The sequence below is a fragment of the Triticum urartu genome, chromosome 5A (assembly GCF_056163025.1).
Source record: "Triticum urartu cultivar PI428250 chromosome 5A, HENAU_Tu73, whole genome shotgun sequence".
Classification (NCBI taxonomy): domain Eukaryota; kingdom Viridiplantae; phylum Streptophyta; class Magnoliopsida; order Poales; family Poaceae; genus Triticum; species Triticum urartu.
Genome location: NC_141877.1, coordinates 609848671 through 609874848, shown reverse-complemented (window position 1 = coordinate 609874848; position 26178 = coordinate 609848671). Strand labels below are relative to the sequence as shown.

At 45.2% G+C, this 26178-nt stretch overlaps 2 protein-coding genes across 2 annotated transcripts; both read left to right on the top strand.

Moving 5' to 3' along the window:
* The first annotated feature begins 250 nt into the window (after positions 1-250).
* Positions 251-4024, top strand: LOC147973330 (hydroxyproline O-galactosyltransferase GALT6-like). Its single transcript, XM_087522027.1, has 7 exons — positions 251-1281; positions 1424-1653; positions 1754-2041; positions 2135-2263; positions 2353-2526; positions 3026-3133; positions 3406-4024. The coding sequence occupies exons 1-7, from the start codon at positions 483-485 to the stop codon at positions 3610-3612; spliced, it is 1935 nt and encodes a 644-aa protein (XP_087378153.1). The 5' UTR covers positions 251-482; the 3' UTR covers positions 3613-4024.
* A 3765-nt stretch (positions 4025-7789) lies between these two features.
* NOV (Histidine kinase-, DNA gyrase B-, and HSP90-like ATPase family protein) lies at positions 7790-23288 on the top strand. Its single transcript, XM_087522026.1, has 13 exons — positions 7790-8520; positions 9414-9748; positions 10023-10656; positions 12142-12246; positions 12938-13115; positions 13286-15090; positions 15179-15391; positions 15589-17856; positions 17963-18075; positions 18328-18712; positions 18827-19141; positions 20972-21229; positions 21707-23288. Exons 1-13 carry the CDS (start codon positions 7918-7920, stop codon positions 22826-22828), a joined length of 8334 nt encoding a protein of 2777 aa, XP_087378152.1. The 5' UTR covers positions 7790-7917; the 3' UTR covers positions 22829-23288.
* The last annotated feature ends 2890 nt before the right edge of the window (positions 23289-26178 follow it).

Below are 26178 nucleotides of genomic sequence, written 5' to 3'. Positions count from 1 at the left end.
CGCGCGCCGCTTTACCCCACGCGTACGCCGTCCACGCGCTCAGTCCACGGCTCCACGCACAGCGCTGCCCCCCGCTGCCCCCACGTACACGGCACGGCAGCAGGCCGATCCACCGTGCGCCCAGCCCAGGCGACGCCACCCTCCTCCCCCGCCGAACCCACTGTGTGCGCGCTGGTACGGAGTAAATTAGGCGCGCTGCTTTTCGCAATCACAATAAAAATAGCGCTAGAATAATGCGACCCGCATCGGTTTGAACGAGGCGGAAACCGTCGATCATCTCTTGTCTCTTCACAACAGCGCAGCGGGCAGACACGTACTACGTACCACGCCCGTCCCGCGGCCTCGGCTTTCCCGTTCCCTTTCCATCCATCCCTCCGTCCGTGGGCCGCCTCTGCTCCGCCCGGCTCGCCCCCCTCCCGACCCGCACCCGCGGCTCCGGCCGCCCCCCTCTCGCCTCCTCCCAGCTAGGGTTAGGGCTTGCAATGCGGAGGGGGATGGCGGCCGCCGCGTCGGCGCCCTCCCGCCGCCGCGCCGTCCAGGGCTTCGCGGCCTTCTTCATCCTCGCCTACGCGCTCTTCCAGGTGCTCCTCGCCTCGCCGCCCTCCCTGCCCCTGCCCGGCGCCGCGGGGGCGGGGGCGCGCCACCTGCACGTCGACGGCGACGCGGGCGGGCGGGCCGCGCCGGCGCGCCCCTCCGTGCGCGCGCACCGGGAGGCCCTCGAGGCGGCGCCGTCGGGGATCGTCTCCGGCCTCGACCTCGCCCGCCTCAACTCCTCCCGCGCCGGCGGCTCGCTGCGCAAGGCCGCCGCCGAGGCCGCCGCCGCCGGGGCCCGCGTCTTCGCCGACCTCTACGCCCTCGGGGGCGCCTCCCTGCCGGACCCGCTGGACGACGAGGATAGGGCCAAGTGCCCGCACTCCATCGTGCTCGCCGGCGACGACTTCCGCGCCCGGGGGCGGACCGTGGAGCTGCCGTGCGGGCTCACGCTCGGGTCATACATCACCGTCGCCGCCACGCCCTACGCCGCGCACCCCGAGCGGGACCCCAAGATCGCGCAGCTCAGGGAGGGGGAGGAGCCCCTCATGGTCTCCCAGTTCATGATGGAGCTGCAGGGGCTTAAGACGGTGGACGGCGAGGACCCGCCCAGGATCCTCCACTTCAACCCCCGCCTCCGCGGCGACTGGAGCGGCAAGCCCGTCATCGAGCAGAACACCTGCTACCGCATGCAGTGGGGCACCTCGCTCCGATGCGAGGGATGGATGTCCCGTGCCGACGAGGAGACTGGTATGCCACACCCTGTTTCTCTTGGTTTGTTGTTGCCTGATCAAATACTACTACTACTGCTGCTGCTGCTGCTGCTGTTTAGCTACTCTGTTATTGAGTATTTTGGCTGTACGACGATAGAATTGATTGAATTGTTGTTCAGTGGATGGGATGGTCAAGTGTGAGAAGTGGATTCAGGACGAAGATCAGTCCAACGAGTCTAAGACGACATGGTGGTTGAATCACCTCATTGGCCGCACCAAGAAGGTTTCTAGTTCTTGGCCATACCCATTTGTGGAGGACCGCCTCTTCGTTCTTACTCTCACCGCTGGATTGGAGGGATATCATGTGAATGTTGATGGCCGGCATGTGACGTCATTCCCGTACCGCATCGTAAGTGCCAACTCTCTGCTCATCAAGATACGAGAAGCATAATTAGATGTTAAAATGGTGGGGCACTGTGGCTAACTTTTGTCTCTGGTGGTGTTTGCAGGGGTTTGGGCTTGAGGATGCTACTGGCCTATCATTGAATGGGGACCTTGATGTGCAATCAGTGTTTGCGGGGACTTTGCCCACTACACATCCTAGCTTTGCACCGCAGAAACACCTCGAGATGTTTCCAGCTTGGCAGGCCCCTCCCCTACAAGAAGAACCAGCCGAGATATTCATCGGCATCCTGTCAGCTGGCAACCATTTTGCAGAGCGTATGGCTGCTCGCAAGACATGGATGTCTGCTGCCCAGAAGACTTCTAATGTCGTCGCTCGATTTTTTGTTGCGCTGGTAATTTTTGTTAGACTCAATCTATGGTTAGTAATTCCTAGCTGTGTACTCCACTATCTATGGGCTTGAGCTTTTGAATTATCTTTTCTGCAGCATGCCAGAAAGGAAGTGAATCTAGAGTTGAAAAAGGAAGCAGAATATTTTGGGGACATTGTCATTGTGCCATTCATGGACAGCTATGATTTGGTTGTTCTGAAGACGGTTGCGATATGCGAATATGGGGTATGTGTAAGAGCTAGTACCCATTTTCAAATCTGCTAATTAAGTCGCTGTATTGACTATTTGCCACCAATGAACCCTTTCTCTCTCAGGTCCGCGCCGTCTCTGCAAAATATATAATGAAGTGTGATGATGATACTTTTGTTAGACTTAATGCAGTAATGGCTGAAGTTAAGAAAATACCGACCGGTAGAAGTTTTTATATAGGGAACATGAATTATCGCCACAATCCATTGCGCATTGGGAAATGGGCTGTTACTTACGAGGTAAACTTGAAGAGTTGTGATTGTCCTTTTTTTCTTTCATTGGTTTATTAAGTTAGTGCTTCACTACATTGCTGTAGCAAACAGTCCAGAAGTTATTTAACTTTCTGTTCTTATTTAAAATAGATGAGTTCTCGTACTTGTCCCTCGCTGTAATTTATGTATGAGCCAAAGTTGCTATAAAAGATGCAGTCATTAGTTCCTGCCAGTAGGACAGTTTGCTTTGTTGCTTGCTAGAGCCTGAATAAATCTGTAGGAAGAATGCACAACTTTACTCTCAAAGTTATTGTGTGCTGCCTCAGACTTCCTGTCATAATTTCATATTTTCCAGTAGGTAATTACTCTGAATTTCAACAGGTAGTACTATCTGAATACTAGACACGTCTATTATGCTTTTCCACTTTAAGTTCCAATCAAGTTACCCCTTTAACCAAAAGCAGCATATGGTGTCCGCATTAAATGCACATATTTCTTATCTCTGCTTTTCTATTGTACTTGACAGGAGTGGCCAGAAGAGGATTATCCAACATATGCAAATGGTCCTGGATATGTTATATCTGCTGATATCGCAGATTCCATTGTTTCAGAATTTACAGATCATAAATTAAGGGTAAGATCCAAATGCTCCTGGCCCGCATACTACAGAAATTAGTCAACAATTTGCATATCACCAGAATGAACCAGAATTTCACCAGATTATGTTTGTGCTCCCAGTGGAGCAGCCGTAAAACCATATTAAAAAACTCTGCAGATTTCCAAGCACAAGATAACTTGAACCGGGTTGGAAAGAAGAGAATCTGGACATAAAAACATGGACAGACCACTAGTTCGTTTCTGGTAATAAAAATCAGATGACTAATTCACATTTTGCTTGCTGTGCAGCTCTTCAAAATGGAAGACGTGAGCATGGGAATGTGGGTGGGCCGTTTCAACAACACCAGACCCGTCGAATACGTGCACAGCGTCAAGTTCTGTCAATTTGGATGCATAGACGACTACTACACCGCGCATTACCAATCACCCAGGCAGATGCTGTGTTTGTGGGACAAGCTGCAGGCTGGGAGACCACGGTGCTGCAACATGAGATAGCGATGAGGGAACCGGTGGCACCTGACCCCTTTTTGGTGTTGCTAATCATCCATATCTGCTGCTGATGGTCCCGAGCCCGAGATTGAAGGAGTACTTTTTGGTGGCAAATTTTACATTTTGTTAGAGATGACACGGGCCGAGTTTCAGCTAGAAACGACCGAGGGAATGAACGAAGAGGCAGCTTGTAGGGACTCTTCTGGATCGGCTTGTGGTGCTCCTCTTTCTCCCATATATATAGAATTTCTGACTGCTCAAGAACTGCGGCTGTAAATGTTAATGGTAGAAAAGCTTAGATGAAATGATACTGTTACTTTTTGAGTGGCTGATTGTGGTTAATGGTCGTGAACAACCCATCAGGCACAGAAGAGCAATCTTGCGAGTTTACAATCAATCAGTGAGTTGGTTTCGGTCATTGTCTTTGCCATGGATTTGGCCCGCACATGGGCCTGTCATTGTAGGATTTGCACGTTGTTGTGCTGCAGTATCTGTCTCTACCGATGAACATGGCACTATTTTCTGTCAGCACTAGTCTAGCACGGCCTCGGCTTGGCCGACTTTGTGTGGCCAAGGTCACAGGTAACTTGGTTCACTCTGAACCGCCGGATCTAAATTGAGTGACCCAGATCATTTTTACTGTACACGACCAGTTGAACACTGCAACAGCTCTCCTCGTCATCGTGTACCATGCATCCGCAGGTATGCACTGTAGCATGCCCTTATCTGAAATTTGCCGACTCGTAGAGAGGTAAGTCGGCCAATATTGAATTTGACAGCTCATACAGGTTAGCTGACATAGAGCGAGCAACTCTAGTAGAGTTGCCAAAAGTGCCCGATCGCAACAATAGTTGTCAGCACGATAATTCTGGCTAAAACCGTGAGGTCTAGCAAAGTCGCCATCCGGCATAATTTTTGGAGGCCGCTCCAATTGAGTCTACAAGCCTCCATGTTTGGTAGTTGGGGAGAGGCTATTTAGGGCACATTACATCTCGAAAATGGTTTGGCGCCAGTAACATTTCCCCATTCGCTCTTCCTGCCCGCGCGTTGCCACCTCCCCTCCCTCGCCGTAGCGCCACCTGTGTCGCTTCCTTCCATCCCCAATCCCAACTAACAACGCCATGGATGCCGCTTCAACCACCGCTTCCTAGTCAGTTGGTTTGGAGTCAGATCCCATGACTTCAACGGGCATTGCGCCTTTGCCTACGATTCACCACTACCTAGGCGAACACCTCGTCCATCCTGTTGGTGATGAGTCAGGCTTAGAGGTGACAACCCCTATGCCACCGCATGCATTGGCCTTCCCCCGTTTGTGTTGCACAACCATCAATGAAGAAATATAATAAGAAGACGTCAGATAGCGCTCGAGTCCCTCCTCTCTTCATCCCGACGGCGGGTGAAACTCAGGCGCCTTCCCAGTCCGACGCGGGTGAAACGACGATGGAGGTAAAAAAAAGCGATACTTTGCTTGTATTCAATTTGTTCAATCGAATGCGAGATGATTGTGGAAAAATGTTGGCAAATGTGCAATGTTTGTGATTTAGCAAGGATTTTGTGATTTTGGGGGGTTGACCATCAAGGACGAATCATTTATCGAGAGTATGATGGGTGAGTCCAGTGGCACAAATGATTTTGATGTTGTGGGTGCATCGCATAGATCAAATGGATGCGGAGAATCGTGATACAAAATTTGATCAATCCCAACCCTCCAGCTTGTCAAGGAAGAAAGTAATCCGGGCTGAAAGCTACACCGCGAGTGATGACATTGTTGTTGTGAGGGGGTGACAAAAGATCTCTCTCGATGTGGTTGCCGGAAAAGATCAAATAAGCGCAAATTATTGGAAGTGCATCTAGGAGCATTTCAAACATCACCTTGGGCATCCAACAAAACATACCCTCAAATCTCACAAACTGATGGGGTACGATCAAAAGATGTGCAATTGTTGGGTTGATTGTTTGGAGAAAGTGAAGCACACTTCTCCTAGCAGTGTCATCATTGAGCAATATGTAATCAATCTTGTTAATTTTTTTTGCCACATTTGCATTTTATCGAGCATTCACATCAATTTGAGCATTTGTATCTCTTAGGATTATATGACCCAGGAGAGGCACAATAAGTGGCCGAGTCAAAGGGCAAATTGTGTTGGCCTCGTATATTGCTGGCATATCTTGGAAGGCAACGAGAAGTAGAAATTGAGGAATGATCACGGTTCTCTAAAAAATGGAGTGCATAATTTCTCTTATAAGATGGACGATGGTGAAGATGATGATGGTGATGGAGAGGAAATGGTGCCTAGAGGTCCCGCTCCTGCCTTTGACATGGGTCAACCTGAAAAGAGGAAGGTAACAAAGGAGAAACTCAAGAGACAAGGAGAGGTGGAGGTGATGAAAAGAAAGATTAGTGTCTCGATGAGGACAAGGAACGAGTACACGAAGAAGAGGAAGTAAGAAAAGCTCGAGATGAAGGAGAAGAAGATCCAATAGTAAAGGACGAGGTAGGATGCTATGCAAGAGTGCAGGCGACACCATGAAGAGATGAAGGCGTGTAGGCTTGAAATTGAGGAGTGTGGGGTGACACATGAACAGACATCCGAGGAGAATCATTTCATCATGTTGGATCCGAAACACCATGAATCTAGTGAGCGAGCATTTTTTGAGAAGATGCAGATGACGATCATATGTTCCAGGTCCTTTGAAGCAAGGGCACATGCCAGAGCTGGACAGTGCACACGCCAACATGTGATTTGTACATGTTGATTTAACTCTAATGCCTTTCTTCATGCTATTTGTTTAACATTTTATGCATAATTACATTTGAAATAATATGATCTTTTGGATTCAATTCAAGTGGTTGAATAAAGATAACGAAAAAGTATATTATGAAGGTTGGGATATGGTGACTCTGAGTTTGCACGTCACCTGGCCATCTTTCAAAATATTACGGATCAGGCTTCATATGCAATATGACGACTACAAATATGGCAACTTAGTTAGAGTTGCTCTTAGCCACATTAAGTCAGCCAGTCTGGGGAGCTAGACATAGTGACATTACTAGTTGTTATTTAGCGGATTTATTATTCCTTAGGCATCTGAGAATATTTTTCAGATTGGTCGATTTTTTAGTAGATGTAGTGCGAACTTTTGAGGCCAGGCGAAGGCGACATGGCTAGCCGCGTTGCTAATGGCGAGACCAAGCTAGGACCACGTCGGAGATTGGGACGAGGATTTAGAAGTGTCGGTTGGGGGCTTTCGTTCTAAATGGGACTTAGATTAGATGGTAGTTGAGCTTGAGATGGGGAGATGACATTGGGAAGGGAGGGAGCGGAGCCAGGGGGAACATGGCGCCGTGACTGTGTGATGAGTTGGGCAGAGAAACCATCGGTGAAACAATAACACGAGGCGACCATTGGCTTGAATCGAACAACTAGGGTCAATCGACTGAAACTGAAAAAACTTAATTACCTACCACATGGATGCTCTCTTACTTGAGTCGTTTGCTTGTCGACGATAACATATGAGCACAAGTCTTTGTAATGTTTAAGGACCCTCCGAACCTTGAAATAATCATTGAAGACATCAATACGCATTCGCACTTGCGATGAGATTTAAAAATCGCCGAAGCAATATTGGTTGAAGAGTCATCCGACGCAATACGGACTTGCAATCAAAAGTCGGCCAAGTAGCTCTCCTTGAAAGACGCATCAACCGCCAAGATATGAAGAAATCTAGGGACACAAACTATCACATGCCCTTCCTTGACACCGAATATGGCGTCGCCGAGGCAGGAAAAACGAAGATACCTTATCCCAACACGCCATCGCCGGCACCAAGCCATTGATGTTGCCCCGATGAGGCCACGAGACGGGGAAGAGGAGGGGAACGCAAGCGGTGACATGTAAGGAAGTTATATGGCCACGACAGCTAGCGTTGGGAGTATATCACAGCGCTATCATAGTTTCATGTGCTTTAAAAATAGTTAATGGGGCTAGCTATTACTCCTAGAAGCTATGTTTTCAGAAGAAAAAGGAAAGTACAAAAGTGTTTCTTTTAGATTTCTAAGAATAAAAAAATGTGACGTCGGAACCCCATGAAGACAGGCGGCCGATTTTTGTGACCGGCCCAGCCCGAAGCCCGCAACGCTGCGCAGAGGTGTAAACCAAGATAAAATCCCGCAGCCCAGGCCGCCCTAGCGCGCGTGTCCACGGAGGTCACACCTCCTCCCCTTTTCCCTTCTTCCACCTCACGCCATCGGCGCCGCCTCTGCCTCCCAACCCACCCTAGCCGCGCCGCCCGAAACCCCCCGCTGCCCCGATGAGGGGCCGCGGCAACCCCCAGATGCCGCCGCACGGCTACGACCCGCGCGCCGCCGCCTTCGCCGCCGCGTGGCATGGCGCCGCCTCGGCCTCCGACCCCGCGGCCGCGGCCATGAACCCCTACCCCTTCGCCCCCAACCCCCAGTTCGGGCAGGACCCCTTCCATCTCATGCTCCCCCACCTCCTCCTCCAGAACCAGGCCGCCCTCGCCGCGGCCTTCCACCACCAGCAGCAGTTCCAGCAGCATCAGCACCAGCATCAGCATCAGCAGTACCAGCAGCAGCCGCCGCTCCCCTCCCCCGGCTACGCCCAGAGCCCTACCACCCCCAACGTGCAGCACCGCCCACCCAACCCCTCGCCCTCGTCGGCCCCGCCTCAGCAGCAGCCGCCGCCGCCGCCGCGGAACCCCGCGGCCCTCGAGAGGGCGCAGGCGGCGGCGACCAAGGCGCGGGACGAGCTCACGCATGCGGGCCAGGGCGTCACCGGGTGGAAGGTGGCCCAGGCGGCGCTCGTGGCGCTCAAGGCGGACTCGTGGGGGTCCCTCGGCGTCCATCTCCACGACGTGCCCGTCCTGCGCGAACTCTTCAGTATCGAGGGCAAGGTCAGTATTCCTGCTCGGCTGAGATCCCGGTAGCTCGCACCTTACGCGACTGCGTTACCTGGCAAGGCTCGTACATGTTCTGTTTTGAATTTACAGATGATTTCATCTGCAATTGCTGGAGCTTGGTTCGTTCAGAAAAAAACGTTGTTAACCCTGCAAACTCTGCTTCTTCTGCGCTCCAGTTCATAATTGAACTGCCATGTGTTGGCACCATGAGGCAAACTGACAGGGTGCGGCGCTGCCGTGTGCCCTGCTCTCCCTCTTTTACTAGCTTTGTCATGCTTATATAGGCCTTCGTCTCATGCCGGATATCGTGCACTACTCTGTTCTGATTTCATTTGTAAACACAAGTGGCGCTGAGATTGTTGCCCTGTGTTTGGTGAAGTTGCGAGTATGTTTGCAGAGTGCACTGCACCCAGACTTGTGCACGTTCCATGCCTGCTTTGTTAATTTCGTCACATGTTCTCATCTTATCAGATAATTTACCATGTGCTAAACTCCGCAGCACCTTCTGTTCTGCTATTATGTAGAAACAGAAGAGTAAGGAAAAGGAAACCTAACTAATATGCTCCCTTGCCATAGCATAGCATTGTAATTCACTATGGCTCTTCTCGCAATAATTGAACGTTGGGTAAATGATCAAAGTTAGTTTGCTCATGTTAAATTAAGCGCGGGAATGCTTCTTTTTGCTCATTTTCTGTAGACAGTGCTGCTTAAATGCTTGCTCATTTTGTAACAAGTGCCAGAATGCTTCTTTTTTGCTCATTTTCTGCGACAGCATAAAGCTTGCAGAGCTCTTTCTAATGGTCAAATCATCACTAAGTATATTTGGGAGAACTGCACATGGTTATCTGCTGTTTGACTTTACATGGACTTGGTTTGTTGTTTGTCAGGTGAACACATTCATCCATTGTTATGTTGCAGCAAGAAAAATCGTATCTATTCATGACCTGGAGGTTGAGATATGCAAGAACGAGGGTATTGGTCAGTTCGAAGAGCTGGGGTTGGGGCCTTTTCTTCAGCATCCACTTGTTGCACATTATTTTTTTGTACCTGCTGATTTATCCAAGGTGCCTAAGCTTAGTAGCGAGGAGATTATCAGTTGCCTGCAGAAGTTTATCGATAATTCCAAGGAGAAAGTCACAGCGGAAAGCTTCTTGGATTATCTCGCGGAACAAAAGTCGGTCTCTGGGAAGGAGAAACTCGGCGTGCGCGTACAGAGCTTGGGGTATGTACCTTCTCTTTTAGGCACATGTTCACTTTCCTTGTGTGCTCCAATGCTGGTACTGGTGTGTACTTTGAGATAGAAATGACTTCCTTCAGCCTTCCTGCTACTCCCTCCGATCCATATTACTTGTGGCTGGAATGGATGTATATAGACATATTTCAGTGTTAGATACATCCATTTGAGCGACAAGTAATATGGATAGGAGGGAGTACTATTTTGTCTCTTTACTTTGCACCAGAATATATAATTTTTCTGATTTTGGGGGGTTTTGTAGGTTGCACATTTCCTTCCTCCGACAGGCCAGAAGAAATGAAGTTGCTGCAATTAAACATCTAGGCAAGACCAGTGGTTCTCGTGATAGCACTTGTGAGAAGGATCTACCAAAACAGACAGACTTTCATTCGGGGAAGCAGGAGTTGGACAAGAGGTTCGATGATATAACTAGCCGTATAAAGCAATTACCAGGCATCAATAAACATATTCGTTTTGATTCAGCCGGTGATGAAGTTGATGACGGTAGTAGTTCGAAGGATGCCGTGGAGGACAGTGCGAGCGAAGATAGCTGTTATATTGTTGACAGAAAGGATGTTGATAAAAGTGTCAGTGGCTGCCCTTATCCTTCGACAGCAGAAGAAATTAAACGTCTTGGTTTGAAATCAGATCAGAGTAAAAAACCAGCTATAGTGAGCAGCAAGGTAAAAGCGAATGAAGTAAATGTCCATTCAAGAAACAAAAGGAAATATGAGGAAAACGGGACTCCTAGCTCTTTGTGCAAACAGCCCAATAAGCGGCAAAAGATTCAAATAAAAAAGAAAGAAGTATCGCCTAATTGCTTCTTAAGTACAGGCAAGCTGGAGAAATTCATAACAACCTGGAAAGAAGCATGCCGTGAACATTCAGTTCAACAGGTATGCTTGCTAGCTGTTTACTTATGGTCAAATCCTTGTTGTCTGAATAGTTGTGAACTATAGTTACATTTATTAGAGTGTGGATTTTCAGCCCTCAAGCTCCATTGAGCTCGGAATCTGGGCTCTGCATATGCATAAAAAAAAATCTGTGCTTGCTTTCTCTTTGGCTACAAATACAAACATAAATACCAACAGAATACATAGCATGTGGGTCTACTCAATTTAAAGGAAGTGGTCCAACACTCCACCGAGGCACTGATTTCTCTCATGTTCCTCTTTGCTCCATTGATAAACACGGTTTGGCACATCAGCAGCAGTGTCGGTGATTCGATGGCGAGAGCTATATTTGGGGTGGGGGAGACCCCCGCCAAATATCCCCACTAAGGCTGGGGTCATCGTGGTCCATGCTGCCGCACTTGAGCTCGGGAAAAGCCAGATCCCCACCTTACCATGCCTGGATCTGGCCATCCCTCCTCGATCCAGCCTGGTAGTTGGATGAAGGTGGATGCCCAGATTTCCATGGAAACCTGCAAGACTGTGTCTTGTCTTTCTGCCGATTATTTGTGTTTATTTGTATTTTTTTCTCTGCTGATGGTTTACATACATGATATTTTGGCCTGGAGTTTTTTGTCCTTGGTCAGACAGATTGAACCAATATTTTTCCAACTGTTTCAATCCTGGTATTCAAATCTGGGCGGCACATCTTAATTCTATTTGTGCTTGGTCAGATCATGAGTCTTTCGGTGTTAAAAACAGTGCATATATTTTTGCTGGATGAAGGACAGACCCAGTGCATAGAAGTTCCCACACAAGGTGGGGTCTGGGGAGGGATTATAAGAATCTAGTCTTACCCCTGCAAAGTACAATGCAGAGAGGCTGGTTCGAACCCAGGACCTCTTGGCACAAGTGGGGAGGACTTCACCACTGCGCCAGGCCTGCCCTCATATTTTTGCTGGATGGACCTCAACTATTTTTTCCTTTACAAAATGCTACCCACTTTCACAAATATAAGATGTTCTAACCTTTTTCTGAATCTAAGATGTCTTGGATATTTCAGTATGGATTACATACGGACTGAAATGAGTGAACAAACACACTAAAACATGTCTATATACATCCGATTCAGAAAAAAAGTTAGAACATCTTGTATTTGTGAACGGAGGGAGTACTTGTTAGCTCCCCTCTCCCTAGTTTCTATCATTTTTTCTGATATTTTTCTTACTCCTTCGATGTTTTCTGGATACAATTTCTTCATCTTAGCCTCTTACAGAAATGTAGGGAAAGGCTGCGTACAATAGACCCAAAGTGGTCGGACCCTTCCCCGGACCCTGCGCAAGCGGGAGCTACATGCACTCGGCTGCCCTTTTTAACTCTAAAATTCGAACAATACCATCAATTATTCAGCAGAATATAGGTGTTTTCAGTTTCAGTAGGGCCTTTTACTATTTCCAAATCTAATTTATTTTGTACTTCTCATTGATGCAGGTTTTGGAATTGATAGCAAATTACTATACAGAAACACCAGAAGAAAAGAGGAAAATGATAAATTTCTTCTCGCAATACCCAGGCATTGGCTTCCTAAATGTTGCAGTGAGTTGATTCCTTTTTCAGCCAACTCCTACATTACAAGTGGATCTACTAACCAGATATGTTGTTTGCAAAACGGCTTCATTCTTTTTAGTTGCTACACATAGAATGCACTTCAAAGTTAAGATTAGTTAGGGTCGGTATCATAAATTTCCTGATGTGAGCCAATAGATCTGCAGGTGTAGCATACGTGGCTTGTACTTGTATGATGAGGTGTGAATGCATCCGGTGCACCAACTCTTATGGTGGGTTCGCCCAAGGTGAAAACACAAGCTAAAAGTCGTAAAAGAAATCTGAAAATAATTCAGCATGGAGAACGGCATATATTTACCATGAAACAAAAATTCACACTCAAATTTGACCCACAGCTCGAGAAACAAATAAGGCAAATTATTTTACGAACGTATTTCGAATTGGGCCCACTAGCACTATCAGAGCTAAATTTGTTTTTTGTTTTTTGAGCTGTATTTCAAATTTGGACCTCACATTTTGTGACATTGTAGATGTGTATTGTCTATGTCTTAAAAAAATCAGTTCTTTTTGTTAGTTTACGTTTCTAGGGTACATTCTCGAGAGGATAGCTTGTGTCCTGATTGGTAGCTTGCAGTTCTTCCTTATTTTTTTGTATCTGTTGCTGAAAAGTTCTGGTAGCATTTTGTGATCATATTTAATGTCTTGCGTCATGTATATGCAGGTTAGATCTATGGCCTGTGGTCTGCTGGATAGTATTTATGATGCGATCCATGTCTTTAGTGAGAATAAATTGTCATCAAGTCCTATTCCTAACACCACAACGGAGGTTATGGAAATTGAGCCCCCGAGTAAAGAAAATACTAGATGCATTGCTAAAGGAGCCAATCAGCCTGGACCCAGTAATCTCTCTCTCTCACTCTCTCACTCTCACTCGCTCTCTTTTGTCTCAGTTGTTTGCACTCAATCAAATTCTGTGATATGGAACTGGAACCAACCTCTAACAGCTTCTGCACCACTTGACAGTTGACACAAAGAAATACCCCCTTATCATTTGTGTTTGTTCATGCAGATGTCACAGCTGATGATGTCATCAGGAGAATTACTGAATATTTTGAGTCCAACAGTGGAGTGTCTAGAGCTGGTGCTTTGAAAGTGGAAAATTTTATGTTCCTGAAGACACTTCATGATTGTGAAATATGGGTAGCTACTCAATTTTCTGCCAAGCAATTTACTTCTCTTGGCCATGGGACTTTCCTTGAGTTTTTGGGAAAACATGGTGATCACTTCCCCCCTAAGTTGAGTAGTTTGTTGAAGCGGGGGAACTCTGATTCTTCGTCTCTGGAAGTTTCTGTACTGCGGCAACAAATTGAAGTCCTACTCTGCCAAGCCGAGGGTAACTGGCTAGAAGATGGCGACTTTTCAGGGGATAGTTTCCTTATGCTTCTCAAAAGGCAGTTCCCGACAATTAGTTTTGATATTGCACAATTCAAATCTGGGGAAGAACTTAAAGGTTCTATAGAGAGACAGTCAAGGAGCACACACACAAATAATATCACGTTTTCTATCTCTCTGTTGGAGAAACGGTGGTCTGGAATGTCTCCAGGTGAGCATGATACTGTTGTTGGGCAGAGGGACAGTTCTGTTGAACAAACTTATTATTCTGAAACAGTTTCTTCACGAGAAGCAACTAACTGTTTACTTAAGGCTCCAATGTTGTCAGATCTGCTTCTTTGGTCACATTGGGATATGTTGTTTGCTCCTTCACTGGGTTCCTTCATACACTGGCTGCTGAATGCGGGTCCAGTTCAACAGCTAGCTTGCATCGTGACCACAGATGGTAGATTTATAAGAGTAGATCCATCAGCAACGGTCGACCAATTTTTAGAAGCCATTATTCAATGCTCACCATTTCAAGTGGCAGTGAAGCTGCTTTCCTTGCTGCACATTTACAATGGTTCTGTGAATACTCCAATTTCCTTACTGAAGTGTTATGCACAACGAGCAATAGGTATCATAATGAACAACAACAAGGATCCAATGAACACTAGTTCTGAAGGCAAACCATTTGTGACTGAGGGATCCCATAATCTAAGTGCTGAACAGCGTGACAGCTCTCCTCATTTTGTTGGCCATGTTCAAGAAAGCTCTCAGCTGTCTTCTGCAAGAAATGTCATGTCTGATGTCTTAACAAACATTGACAGCACTATTCATTTTGTTGCCAAATTTTTCCTTGATTGTCTTGGTCATCTGCCTTCTGAATTCCGGAGTCTTGCAGCAGATATACTATTGTCCGGACTTCGAACAGTTACCAAAAATTGTTATTCAGTTATCTTACATGAAGCCACAGAAACTTGGCAGCTTTGCATGCTTCATGATGTTGGGTTATCACTTGGAATTACCGAGTGGGTTGAAGATTATCGTGAATTCTGTTTAGCTGAAGGTCGTGCAAAGACAGAAACACTTTCTTCTTCTGGGCATACATCAGCTGTATCTGAAGGACCTACACTTGAAAACTCTAACATGCTTATTCCTCATGATGTTGATATGGTGAATGACAGTACTAAATCATTTCCTGGCGAAAAGGATCAAATCCTTTCTATGAATAATAAGGAAAACCAGAACATGTTAAATCCTGTTGGAGTCAAGGCAGAAACTGCATTGCATACAAACCAATCTCCCGTGAGGGAAGAAATTAATCTCGAGGAAGCAGCTCTAGTTATTGAGACTATACGACGTGATGAGTTTGGTTTGGATCAGGCTCTAAGCTGCACCGAGAATAGTTTGTTGACAAAGCAGCATGCTCGACTTGGCCGAGCACTGCATTGTCTTTCACAAGAATTATACTCTCAGGATTCTCACCTACTTCTTGAGCTGGTAAGCTTAACTCTGTGCACTAGTTCATTTTTTGTGCTTGTTTGGTGCGAAGATCAGTTTTTTGCTGACATCTGCCTACTCTATTCAGGTACAGAATGCTGACGATAATACTTATCTTGAGGATGTTGAACCCACATTAGCATTCGTTCTTCAGGATAATGGTATTGTTGTTCTCAACAATGAGAGGGGCTTTTCTGCTGAGAACATTAGAGCTCTTTGCGATATTGGTAACTCAACAAAGAAAGGAGCCAATAGGGGTTATATTGGAAATAAGGGCATTGGATTTAAATCAGTATTTCGGGTAGGTTTAATAGAATCATTTCCAATTATTACCACCATAAAGCCATAATGATTTTACTATTGCTTGCTTTGCCATCTATGATTTCATGAATTTCTTTTTGTATCAGTCATTCGATTTTTTGCCATCTACTATTTCGGGTAGGAATCTCGAGTTAATGTGGAAAAAGATCACATTTTTGTTCTTGTCTAATATGTCAGGTAACTGATGCTCCAGAGATCCATTCAAATGGTTTCCATGTGAAATTTGACATTACCGACGGCCAGATTGGTTTTGTATTGCCAACTGCAGTTCCACCCTACAATACTAGCTCTTTGAGTAGAATGTTATCTGTTGAAGATGACAAGGACGCTTGTTCCCGCTGGAATACTTGCATTTTACTTCCCTTCAGATCTAAATTCAGGGATGACACTGGCATTTGCTCCATTGCATCCATGTTTTCAGATCTCCACCCATCTCTGCTTCTGTTCCTTAACCGACTAAATTGTATCAAGTTTAAGAATGTGGTGAATGACACACTGCTGGTTATGAGAAGGAAGGCTCTTGGTGATGGCATTGTGAGGATCTCACATGGGAATGAGATAATGAGTTGGTTGGTAGTTAGTAAGAAGTTACAGGGCACACTTGTACGCCATGATGTGCACACTACAGAGATAGCTCTGGCATTTACTTTGCAGGAGACTGAGAAAGGAGAGTATGAACCTTACTTGAAGCAACAGCCTGTGTTCGCTTTTCTACCTCTAAGGAACTATGGTCTTAAATTCATTCTTCAAGGGGATTTTGTTTTACCTTCTTCCAGAGAGGAAGTGGATGCAGATAATGCATGGAACCAGTGGTTGTTATCCGAATTCCCCTCTTTGTTTGTCAGTGCACAAGAATCCTTTTGTTCCCTTCCCTGCTTCCAGAGTTGCCCTGGAAAGGCTGTTACAGCATTCATGAGTTTTGTTCCTCTAGCAGGAGAAGTTCATGGATTCTTTTGCAAGCTCCCTCACTTAATCCTTTCCAAGTTACGTCTGAATAGGTGCATGGTTTTGGAGGGTTCTAGTTCGCAATGGGTCTATCCATGCAACACATTAAGGGGTTGGGATGAACAGACTAAAATGCTGTTTTCTGATGGCTTACTTCATCAGCATCTTGGTCTTGGTTATCTGTCTAAAGATATCATCATACCTGATACATTATCAAGGGCCCTAGGTATTCACGATCATGGACCAAATGTTTTTATTGATATGGTATCATCAATTTGCCGAACTGAGGGTTGCATTGAGTCACTCGGGATGGAATGGCTATGTGCTTGGTTTGTAAATCTTCATTTGGCGCTGTCACGTTCTTTTCAAAATATTCCCTCGACAACAAGCCTGGAAGGTGATCCTTTATGTGCTCTCAGGAAATTACCATGCATTCCACTTTCAGATGGTTCATTTAGTTCTGTAGCAGATGGCCCTATATGGTTGCCTCATGATATTCTCGGTTCCACACCTGACTGCAAAGGTAGCATGAAGGATTTCCCAATTCTGTATGGTAACCTTCGATTTGTTAGTCCATTGCTTTTCTCTGTGTCCTGTAAAAATAAATACCTTATAGAAGAAATGAGAGCTAACGATCTGACGGATATTCTTCTGAAAATCGGGGTGCGAAAGTTGTCTGGACATGAAATTATCAAAAATCACATCCTCACATCCTTGCCAAATGGTACAGATGCTAAGAAGGTTGATAAGATGATGATGATAGAGTATGTGAGTTTTATCATGCTTCATCTTCAGTCTCCATGTACAAGCTGTAATTTTGGGAAGGAAGAGATAATGTCAGAACTACGAAGTAGACCCATCTTACTTACAAACCATGGCTACAAGTGCCCAGCTGATGAACCAATTCACTTTAGTAAAGAATATGGAAGTCCTGTGGACATAGGCAAGCTACTTCAGAATGTTGAAATCAGATGGATAGAACTTGATAGTGGTTACTTGATGAATCATGGTTCAGATTTGCTGCCATCTGTGCTGAAAAGTTGGAGGCAATTTTTTGAGGAGATGGGTGTGACTGATTTTGTGCATGTAATGAAAGTTGAGAAAAACATATCCCAAGTTGATTCTTTGATAGCAGGAAGAATTTTGCAAGGTGGTGTTTCTGGAACATCCTGTACAGTGTATGACTGGGAGTCACCAGAACTGGCTAACATTTTATCATCATTTTCTTCAAAAAATTGCCGAGAAAATTGCATATATCTTCTGGAGGTTCTTGACAGTTTCTGGGATGATCATTATAGTGCAAAAGCTTGGTGTCTCACAAGCGGGACCAGTTGTGATGGAAGCAGAACAGTCGAGTCATCCTTTATGAAATGTATCAGAAGCTTCAAATGGATAGCGTCAACTGTGGATTATGACCTTCATACTGCAACGGATTTGTTTTATGATTGTGAAAACGTGCGTTCCCTGCTTGGTGGTGTGGCCCCATATGCTGTACCTCAGGTTTGTAGTTTTTATTATTACCTACCAGCCAATAGAAAGAAGTGTTCTATTTATCCTTACCAACACGTATCCCACTCACCTTGGAAACTTCATTTCTGTGGAACAGGTATCCAGCAGGTCACTAAGGAAGGATATTGGATTCAAAACAAATGTATCCCACAGTGACGCTTTAATGACCCTGAACTTATGGATGACATCACAAGTTCCATTCAGCGCAAGGTATTTCATTAAAAGAAAATCTGATCTCCATGTTTAGATGCAAAGCAACTGTAAAGATTACTAGTCTAAACACTACCATGTTTCTATTTTAATCTATACATGTGGTTGCTTAAAATGTGGGTATGTGCTTAAGAACTAATATGAACATTTCCAGGTCAATCCCATTGGCATGTAGTAGTTTTTTACCGCACACTACCCTGCAATTTTTCTTTTGTCAAATAATTTCTAATGGTTGACCTGCCTTTTCTTCAGTGTGGACCAGATGTGCAAATTCTATACCTTCGTGTCAGAAGGTGCAGCTGATGCAAAGATTGACATCAAACGGGAGTTGATGTCATGCTCATCTATATTTACACCACTAATCCGTGCTCGATCTAGTGAGGTCGTACATGGTAAATTTTTATCCCCAAAAGACCTCTATTGGCATGACCCAACAGGTTGTTCTGAAACGACAGAGGAATTCGTTTTGGTGAAGAATAGAATGTTCCCAAGAAGGATGCTGTGCTCAACCTATCCAAACCTTTGTGAATTCTTTACGGAAGCATGTGGTGTGCCAAAAGTTCCAAAAACAGCTGATTATGTAGAGATGCTCTTACGGCTATCTAAAGTTGCACTGCCTTCACAAGTAGCCCATCAGGTAAGTTGCTTTTGTGCATGGAGTACCTAAAGTTATGTCTTTTTATTTGTCATTGCCTCAACTGTTGGCTGTACGCCTTTAAAATATGAACTTTCGCTTCCACATTGTACATAGGTCTTCCGTGTATTTGTGAGATGGGCTACCGATATCCATTCTGTGAATGACAAGAACGATCTAGTTTATGTGAAAGATTCTCTTCAGAAGCTGGAGACAACGATATTGCCAACCCTGGTTGATAAATGGGTCTCTCTCCATCCATCTTTTGGTCTTGTTTGCTGGTCAGATGATGATGAGTTGAAACAACACTTTCAGAACTGTATTGATGTTGACTTCATACAATTTGGTACACTTTCTTCTGAGGACAAGCAAATCTTGCATGGAAGAGTTGCTGCACTGATGAAAAGCCTAGGTATCCCAGCTTTATCCAAGGTAATATATTTCTTGTTTTATGATATCTTTATTGACTTCTTTCCTACGTTATGTAATGCTGGAAATGTTGTATGTAATTCGTCATTTAGCTGCGAAGTTGTGCAAAGTAATACAGATTAGAAGATTAGTAAAGTTTGCTATGTGCCATTGGCTAATTTAGACGCAAGGCATGCTCCATGTCTGCATCCACTTGGCTGTGTTTGCAGAAACATAAATATTATATTTTGGTTTTTTAGATCGGGGCATATTTCACATCTTGAGTAATATGTAACGTATGAATTATACGAAAATACAAAATGTATTTGCACCAAAATGCTGCGGCACAGTGCAAACTATGCTGTAGCGGGTTTAGCGGGCTGTCACAACGAACAATCCCTTGCATCACAACCGAACAGAGTGGCCAGTTTGTTGGCGCCTGACAGGTACTATCAGCTGCCTGCTTTACCAGGGCCATATCTGTCTATTTAATGACTAGGAGAACCGGAAAATGGAAGTTAGCATAAAAACAATGTTTTTGATAAATAAAGTTTACTATGGTACAAGAAAGATTGTAATGCGCCTCACTACTACTATTTATACCGTACGATTGGTGGCTGCGTGCGAGGAAAGCTTGCCCCTAAGCTGCTTAGGAGGGACTTTGATACGGTGGTGATTCTGGTGCATTGGCCCATATGGAAGGAGCGCAATGCATGAATCTTCAACGGCCTCTCATTGACCCGGCTGGAGTGGTGGACACGGTCATTGAGGAGCTGAGACCCTGGTGGGAGGCAGGGTGTTTTGCTACCACCGCGGCCTTCTAGCTGGCTGCTCGTGCTTTTGCTGTGGTGCTGCTGTGTGTCTGTGGCATGTGTTGCTACCGCTAGCTGCTGGTGCTCGCGCAATCGTGGTGTTGTGTGTTTGTGGTGTTTGGCCACGAGGCTCTGCTACAGCTTCGCCTGCTTTTACCCTTGGCGACCTTCGCTGCTTCGTAAATGTTCTCTCCGATCTTAATAAAGATTGGCCTCAGCCCTTCGACTATTTTACCGCACGCTACTCATCGTACAAATGGGTAGTAGGAAGTGACACCTTTTTGGGATTTGAAAGAAAAAAGACCACAGTAGAAGATTTAAGGCAACAAGGAAATAGAGTGATGCAATAAATTAAAGCAATTCTTTATGGTAGAAGTGAATTTTTCATGTGCTTCACAATGTTAATTTCTACCATCCACTAGAACCACTACCCATCCTGCAAGTGGTAGCAGCGAGAAATGAGGGTGGAAGGTGTTGTAATGGTGTGTGCCATGCTGTTGAAACTGCAAAGTCAATTGGAATTTCCCACAAGTTTCTGAACGTAAAATTCTGAAAGCTCCATCCTATGATTCCATCTATAATAGAATAATTGATGAGAAATTTGGTAAAACTGTACATTTTTGTTATAGAGAAATGGCTACTGGTCGCACGTGCTTCTTTCCTTTTCTTTATTTTTAACTAGAAAAAGTTACTCTACTTTCCACCACTTCCACATTATACACATGTTAGTTCTTTATAGCCTTGCTGGGGATGATGACTTCATCACAGTCGTCAAAATTGACTGCAAGGGTCACATTATGACTTCACTCATATCTGCTAGTAATAGGCTAGCAGCATTTGAAGGTTATATGTTGTAAATTGTAACATACTTGATATGTACATGTCATATTTTAAAGTATATAGTACTTTATTTTCCGCAACTGCACGAGCTGCATATTAAGTTTAGGTTATTTTTTCAGAACTTTGGTTTATTGAGTGGCATATCCTGAATTTGTGTGCATCTTAAGTATTGTTCTCATTCACTTTTGTTGCTTTTGTATAGGTTGTGCATCGTGAAGCAATATTCTATGGCACGGCTGACAACAGGGAAAAGGCTACTTTGCTTTGTGGACTGTTACCATATATGCAACGCTACATCTATAAGACACATAGAGATGCATATATCAACTTTCAGCAAAATGAGATCATGAAGCTTAGCAATCTTCAGATTATTGTCGTTGAAAAGTTGTTCCACAAGTATATGCTTAAAGGACATGAGAGTTCTTCTAAGAAAAGATTCAAATGCAATTGTCTTCTGCAGGTTGGTACCTATGTTTCTGTTCCGCCTTTATGGTAACTAGTGTGAGTGATTACCTCCTTGCTAATCTTTTGTTTCCGAATATTAACTGCATATTTGTTAGATAATTACGATGGACTATTGCTTGCTTAGTTAGATGGTTTATTCTCAGGTCCCTCTCCTATGACACCGCTGAAGAATATAGTGATGTGCCACTGAATATACTGATGTACTTTTGCATCCGAATAATGCTATAACTGGCAATCTCCAACTTTGGTTGCTAATTATACCTGATAAATAGTTAAATTAAGTGTAATGTGCTGCCATGTATCGACCTTCTGACATTTTGTCGACTGTATGCAAAATTAAGACCTTAAGAAGTTCCTGCAACTGAGGCATTGCTTGAATGCTTGATGCACTTCATGATTAAGGCTTTGCTCTGTTATGTCATCTGCCATGAGCTTTAAAGTTCAGTTGATTTGATCTGTTATTTATTTTCAGGAAAATATTCTGTATGCTACGCAAGAAGCTGATTCACATTCATTGTTTCTGGAAACTTCTAGAATTTTCTTTGATGGGTCCCCTGATCTGCACTTTGCGAATTTTCTGCACATGGTCAAAACCATGGCAGAATCTGGCACCTCAGCTGAACAGGTTGAGTCTTTTGTCGTTAATAATCAGAATGTGCCTGCATTGCCTGAAGATGAAGCGGTTTGGTCCTTTTCTTCCTCGTTTGTGCCAGAGTTTGTACCCGACCAAGGTGTTGATTCCAAACCGGTTGAAACCTCATCCGCCTGTGTTCTCAATATTCACAAACAACATCAGAGGTCAGACGGAACTGTTTCAAGTTGGCCACCTAATAATTGGAGAACAGCTCCTGATTTTAGAACATCTCGCAGAAGTCAGCGTGGACCCCTGCAAGATACAAAGGTGAATGATGATAATTGGCTTCCTGGACCCCTGCAAGATACAGAGGTGAATGATGTTGAGCTCACAAATACAGAAGATAATTGGTTTCCTGTTCAGCTTGACGAGGATTGGGTTATAGAAGAGGATACGAGTCTAGAAAGTAATTTACACACAGAAAGCACAGTGGCAACATTGGACGAGCCTCAGATGATGATGTCCATTAACTCGGACGGTGCACCTGCTTATTTGGACCTCGGGACCGGTTCACCTAGCGAGGTTGAGGTAATGGATTTCAGTGACAAAATGCCAAATGCTTCAGAACACAGGGAAAGGCTCCGCGCAGCCCAGTTACTAAAAACTGGCAGGGTTGGTGAAGCTGTAGCCTACAAACATTTGGTTGAGCGGCTAGGGGCCAAGAACGTCAGGTGGGTTAATGCAGACACCGAAACCGGACTGCCGTATGATATTATCATCACCCAGGGAGATAATCGGATAGAGTATGTGGAGGTGAAGGCAACCACAACTTCAAACAAAAACTGGTTCTACATCACAGCGAGGGAATGGCAGTTTGCATTGGAAAAGGGGGACGATTTTAGCATCGCCCGTGTCATGGTGTCTGGCGAAAAGATGGCAAATATTAAAATGTTGAAAAACCCACACAAACTTTGTCAGAAGAAAATGTTGCATCTTGCTCTCTTGATTGCCCGCCGGTAGTGAAGCAAGCGCTGATGGACTATGTGCACGAGATTGAAGTGATTGCGGGAACTTGTCGGTGGTAATCACTGAGATCTCCATCTCCGCTGAAGCCTTAATAGGAGAGACAGGTGCGTTGGCTGATCCGACCTGTCAGTCTACGATGCCAACCTTCTGTGTGGAGAGTGAGATGAGATGAGCCAAGGTTGCGAGATTATCAAGCAGGTCCTGATCCCTGTCTGCATGTAGCGAATATGTCTTCTTTCTGGGAAACGATCTTGGTGATGTCTCTGGATCCGTGTTACACATGACATCGTCATCTCGTGCCTGGAGCTCTGCTCCACTGACTTGTAACCGGTTGTAATAGTTGGCTACATAACCATAACTGTTGGTTTGTTTGATTGGTGATATTGAAACTGTATTTGATCATAACGATAGTCAAGAATTTAAACACCATAGCAATAGTAAGAAATTAAACATCGCTGATTCCGTGTCTTTTCTGTTTTGTTCACTTTTTTTTCACTATTAACATGCTCGTATGCTGGCGAGTAATAGCTTTCATGCGACGACGCGGACATTTGAGCACTCGGTTGCTGCGCTTGGTTCCATGCGGGTGGATTCTAACTTTCCTGTTTATGATGTTATATTTCGAGAATGTCACTTTGATTAGGATGAGGTTGATGCATGGTGACGGGCCTGGCCGATTTAGCTTCTGCAGCGGCGACCGGCGTTGAGCCGGAGAAGATGTGGCTGGCTGTAGCGACGATGGCGGAGAACGGAGCGATGACAATACGTGACACCCCACCCTTCGGCAAATCAAACGAAGACGATTTCTCCAGAAACCAGAGCTCATGTTTTTTTCTCTAAAGCTCTATTCAAAACTTAAGAGATATTTAGACAACTATCTTCAAAACTTGGTACTGGTGTCAAAAATCTTTTCCCCCCCCTCTCGTGAAAGCAGCGGCTAGGGAAGAACTCGAGCTCTCTTGGCTCCGCCGACGAGCCTGTGGGTTCGACTCTCCCCCAAGCCGCCCCGACGGCCGATGGCGGGGAGGGGAAGCTTGGCCCCTCGGCTCTGGCTAATAGTTGAGGTTAGGTTTTTTGGTCCTCACAAGGGCGGTGCTCGGACGGATGGTGGCATTTCATCTTCGAGCTGGTCTTCCGGGTTTCGATCCTCCTCGAGTTTGTTCGACGAGACGGATTTGATGAAGCTCCACTGTAACTTCCCGCTCTCCTTGGGATAGCGAGGTTAGTGTTTCTCGCCATGTGCGACGGTGACATCTGATGTCAAGTGCTTTAGACTAATGCAAGAGTTTCAACGACAATGACTACGTCTCCCTAGAGCTAGTCCTCAGGGGCAGGTGCATAAAGATTTTCTGGCTATCATTGACAAGGTTAGACAAGGTATGATAGGGAAGATTTTATCGGTGGTACATCGCTGGACTGAAAGTTGGCCCACCAGGCTGGATATAGGCCCATCAAGCCATAGTGCGACGTAGGCCTGCTACTTGGTCGGTAGGCCTCCTTAAGACGGCGCCAACAACTTGCGCATAGGTGGTTTTAGAATATTGACGACAAACGTGGTTGAGAGACTAATGTGTTTGTGAGATTCACAGGAGAACACAGGTAGAAATCCCTATTGATTCGGTTTACCCATCGAAGATGACCCCTAAAAATGTATGAAGACATTGGTGGTTCGAGAAGACATTCACATAGAAGATAATGATGTGGGAAGAAATTCACTTGAAGACAATGGAGTGCGAAGACATAATTTCTTTTGTAGTTTCATTTTCTTCTTTCTTGAGTCATAGGAATCACCGAACTATTAAGTGGGGTCCAAGTGAACAATGTCAGAAAACTGACGTGATGCTCAACCCAAATCCTATGTCTTCGAGTGAAGACAATGAGAGAAAATCTTATCTGAGTTAGATAAGTCAGCTTTACTTGTAGCCCAAGTCAAGGTGCCGCGTGTGTTTGAAATCTGACCCTTGGACACGTGTTGGTTCCCCAATGACCCAGGGTCATTTTGGACATATCATATTGGGTTGTCCCCTGGCTATAAATAGCCACCCCCTTCCACCATAAATTGGCGGCTGCTCAGAGTTAGTACATGGCTTTTGTCGTTTGAGAGCAACCCACCTCAGAAGCCTTTGAGAGAGAATTCTTGCGAGGACAAAACCCAAAACACCCAGAGCCCAAAGAGTATTTGGCATCACTGAAGTCTTTTTGTCCGCGTGATATGAAGACTTGTTACATTTGAAGACTGTGATCTTTCAGTCGGTTAGGCGTCGTGTTCTGAGGATCCAAGAGTCATTGTGGATCATCGATGAACGAAGTCTGTGAAGGTTTGGAAGTCTACCTTGAAGACTTACCTGAGTGATTGGGCGAGGACTAAGCGACCTTAGCTCAAGGGGAATAAGGTGAAGACATGGTCTTCCGAGTTCAATCTCAGACTCCCTAACCAAACGTACAGTTGACACAACAACTGGAACTGGTCTACCAAATCATTGTCTTCGTGAAGTCATTGCTTGCCTGCTCTGATTGAATTCATTGTGTTAAGCCATTCATCACTGATTGCTTATTTGGCTTCATACTGTCTTCTTATTCCGATCTATTCTACCTAGATGCTATTTGTCTTCGTGCTTTCTCTGTACCGTTTCTTTGACTATGGCATGGCTAGCGTAGCTTATCTTCCGCTGCTTCCTGTTTAGGTGTTATTTGACTGTCTGTCTTCCAAGACTTTGCTAGTTTCGAAGATTTTCATAAAAATCGCCTATTCACCCCTCCTCTAGTCGATAACTAGCACTTTTAGTGTTTTGTGTGATGAGCTTTTCTAATAGATCAGGGTCCTATTCGAAGAAAGGAAACTCGGTATGGGTGTCCATCTCAAAAAACTAATTGTGTCTATTTCATAAAACATAGCCTCCTTTTACAAAGACCATACCATAACTTATCGAAAACGCTTGGCATCACCTGACCCATGACGCCGCATGTGTCTGCCGCCTCCATGGCCGTTGATCCCATTTTGATCATACAACTCACGAGCAACCTCTTCCATAATATAGGTTTGCAACTCGGGCGTTGTTGAATCTTTTCCACCACAACAACTGTTTTCTTATAGACTGGCGAAGGGAAGACAACGATGCCATGGCTTCGGGAGCTCTTTGTGGCGCTAACCCAGAGGTTGTCATGCTCAAGATGGAGACACGATAGAGGGGAGGGAAGTAGATTGGGCGTTAGAGCGGCGAAGTAGGATCGCCGGCATCAGCGAATCACGCCTGGAGCCGGGTGAGGCAGAGGGTCAGGGAGGGTGATGCTAGAGTGGGTGCCCGGCGGCTGCTCCGACGACATCTAGGTTGAGGGCAGGAAGG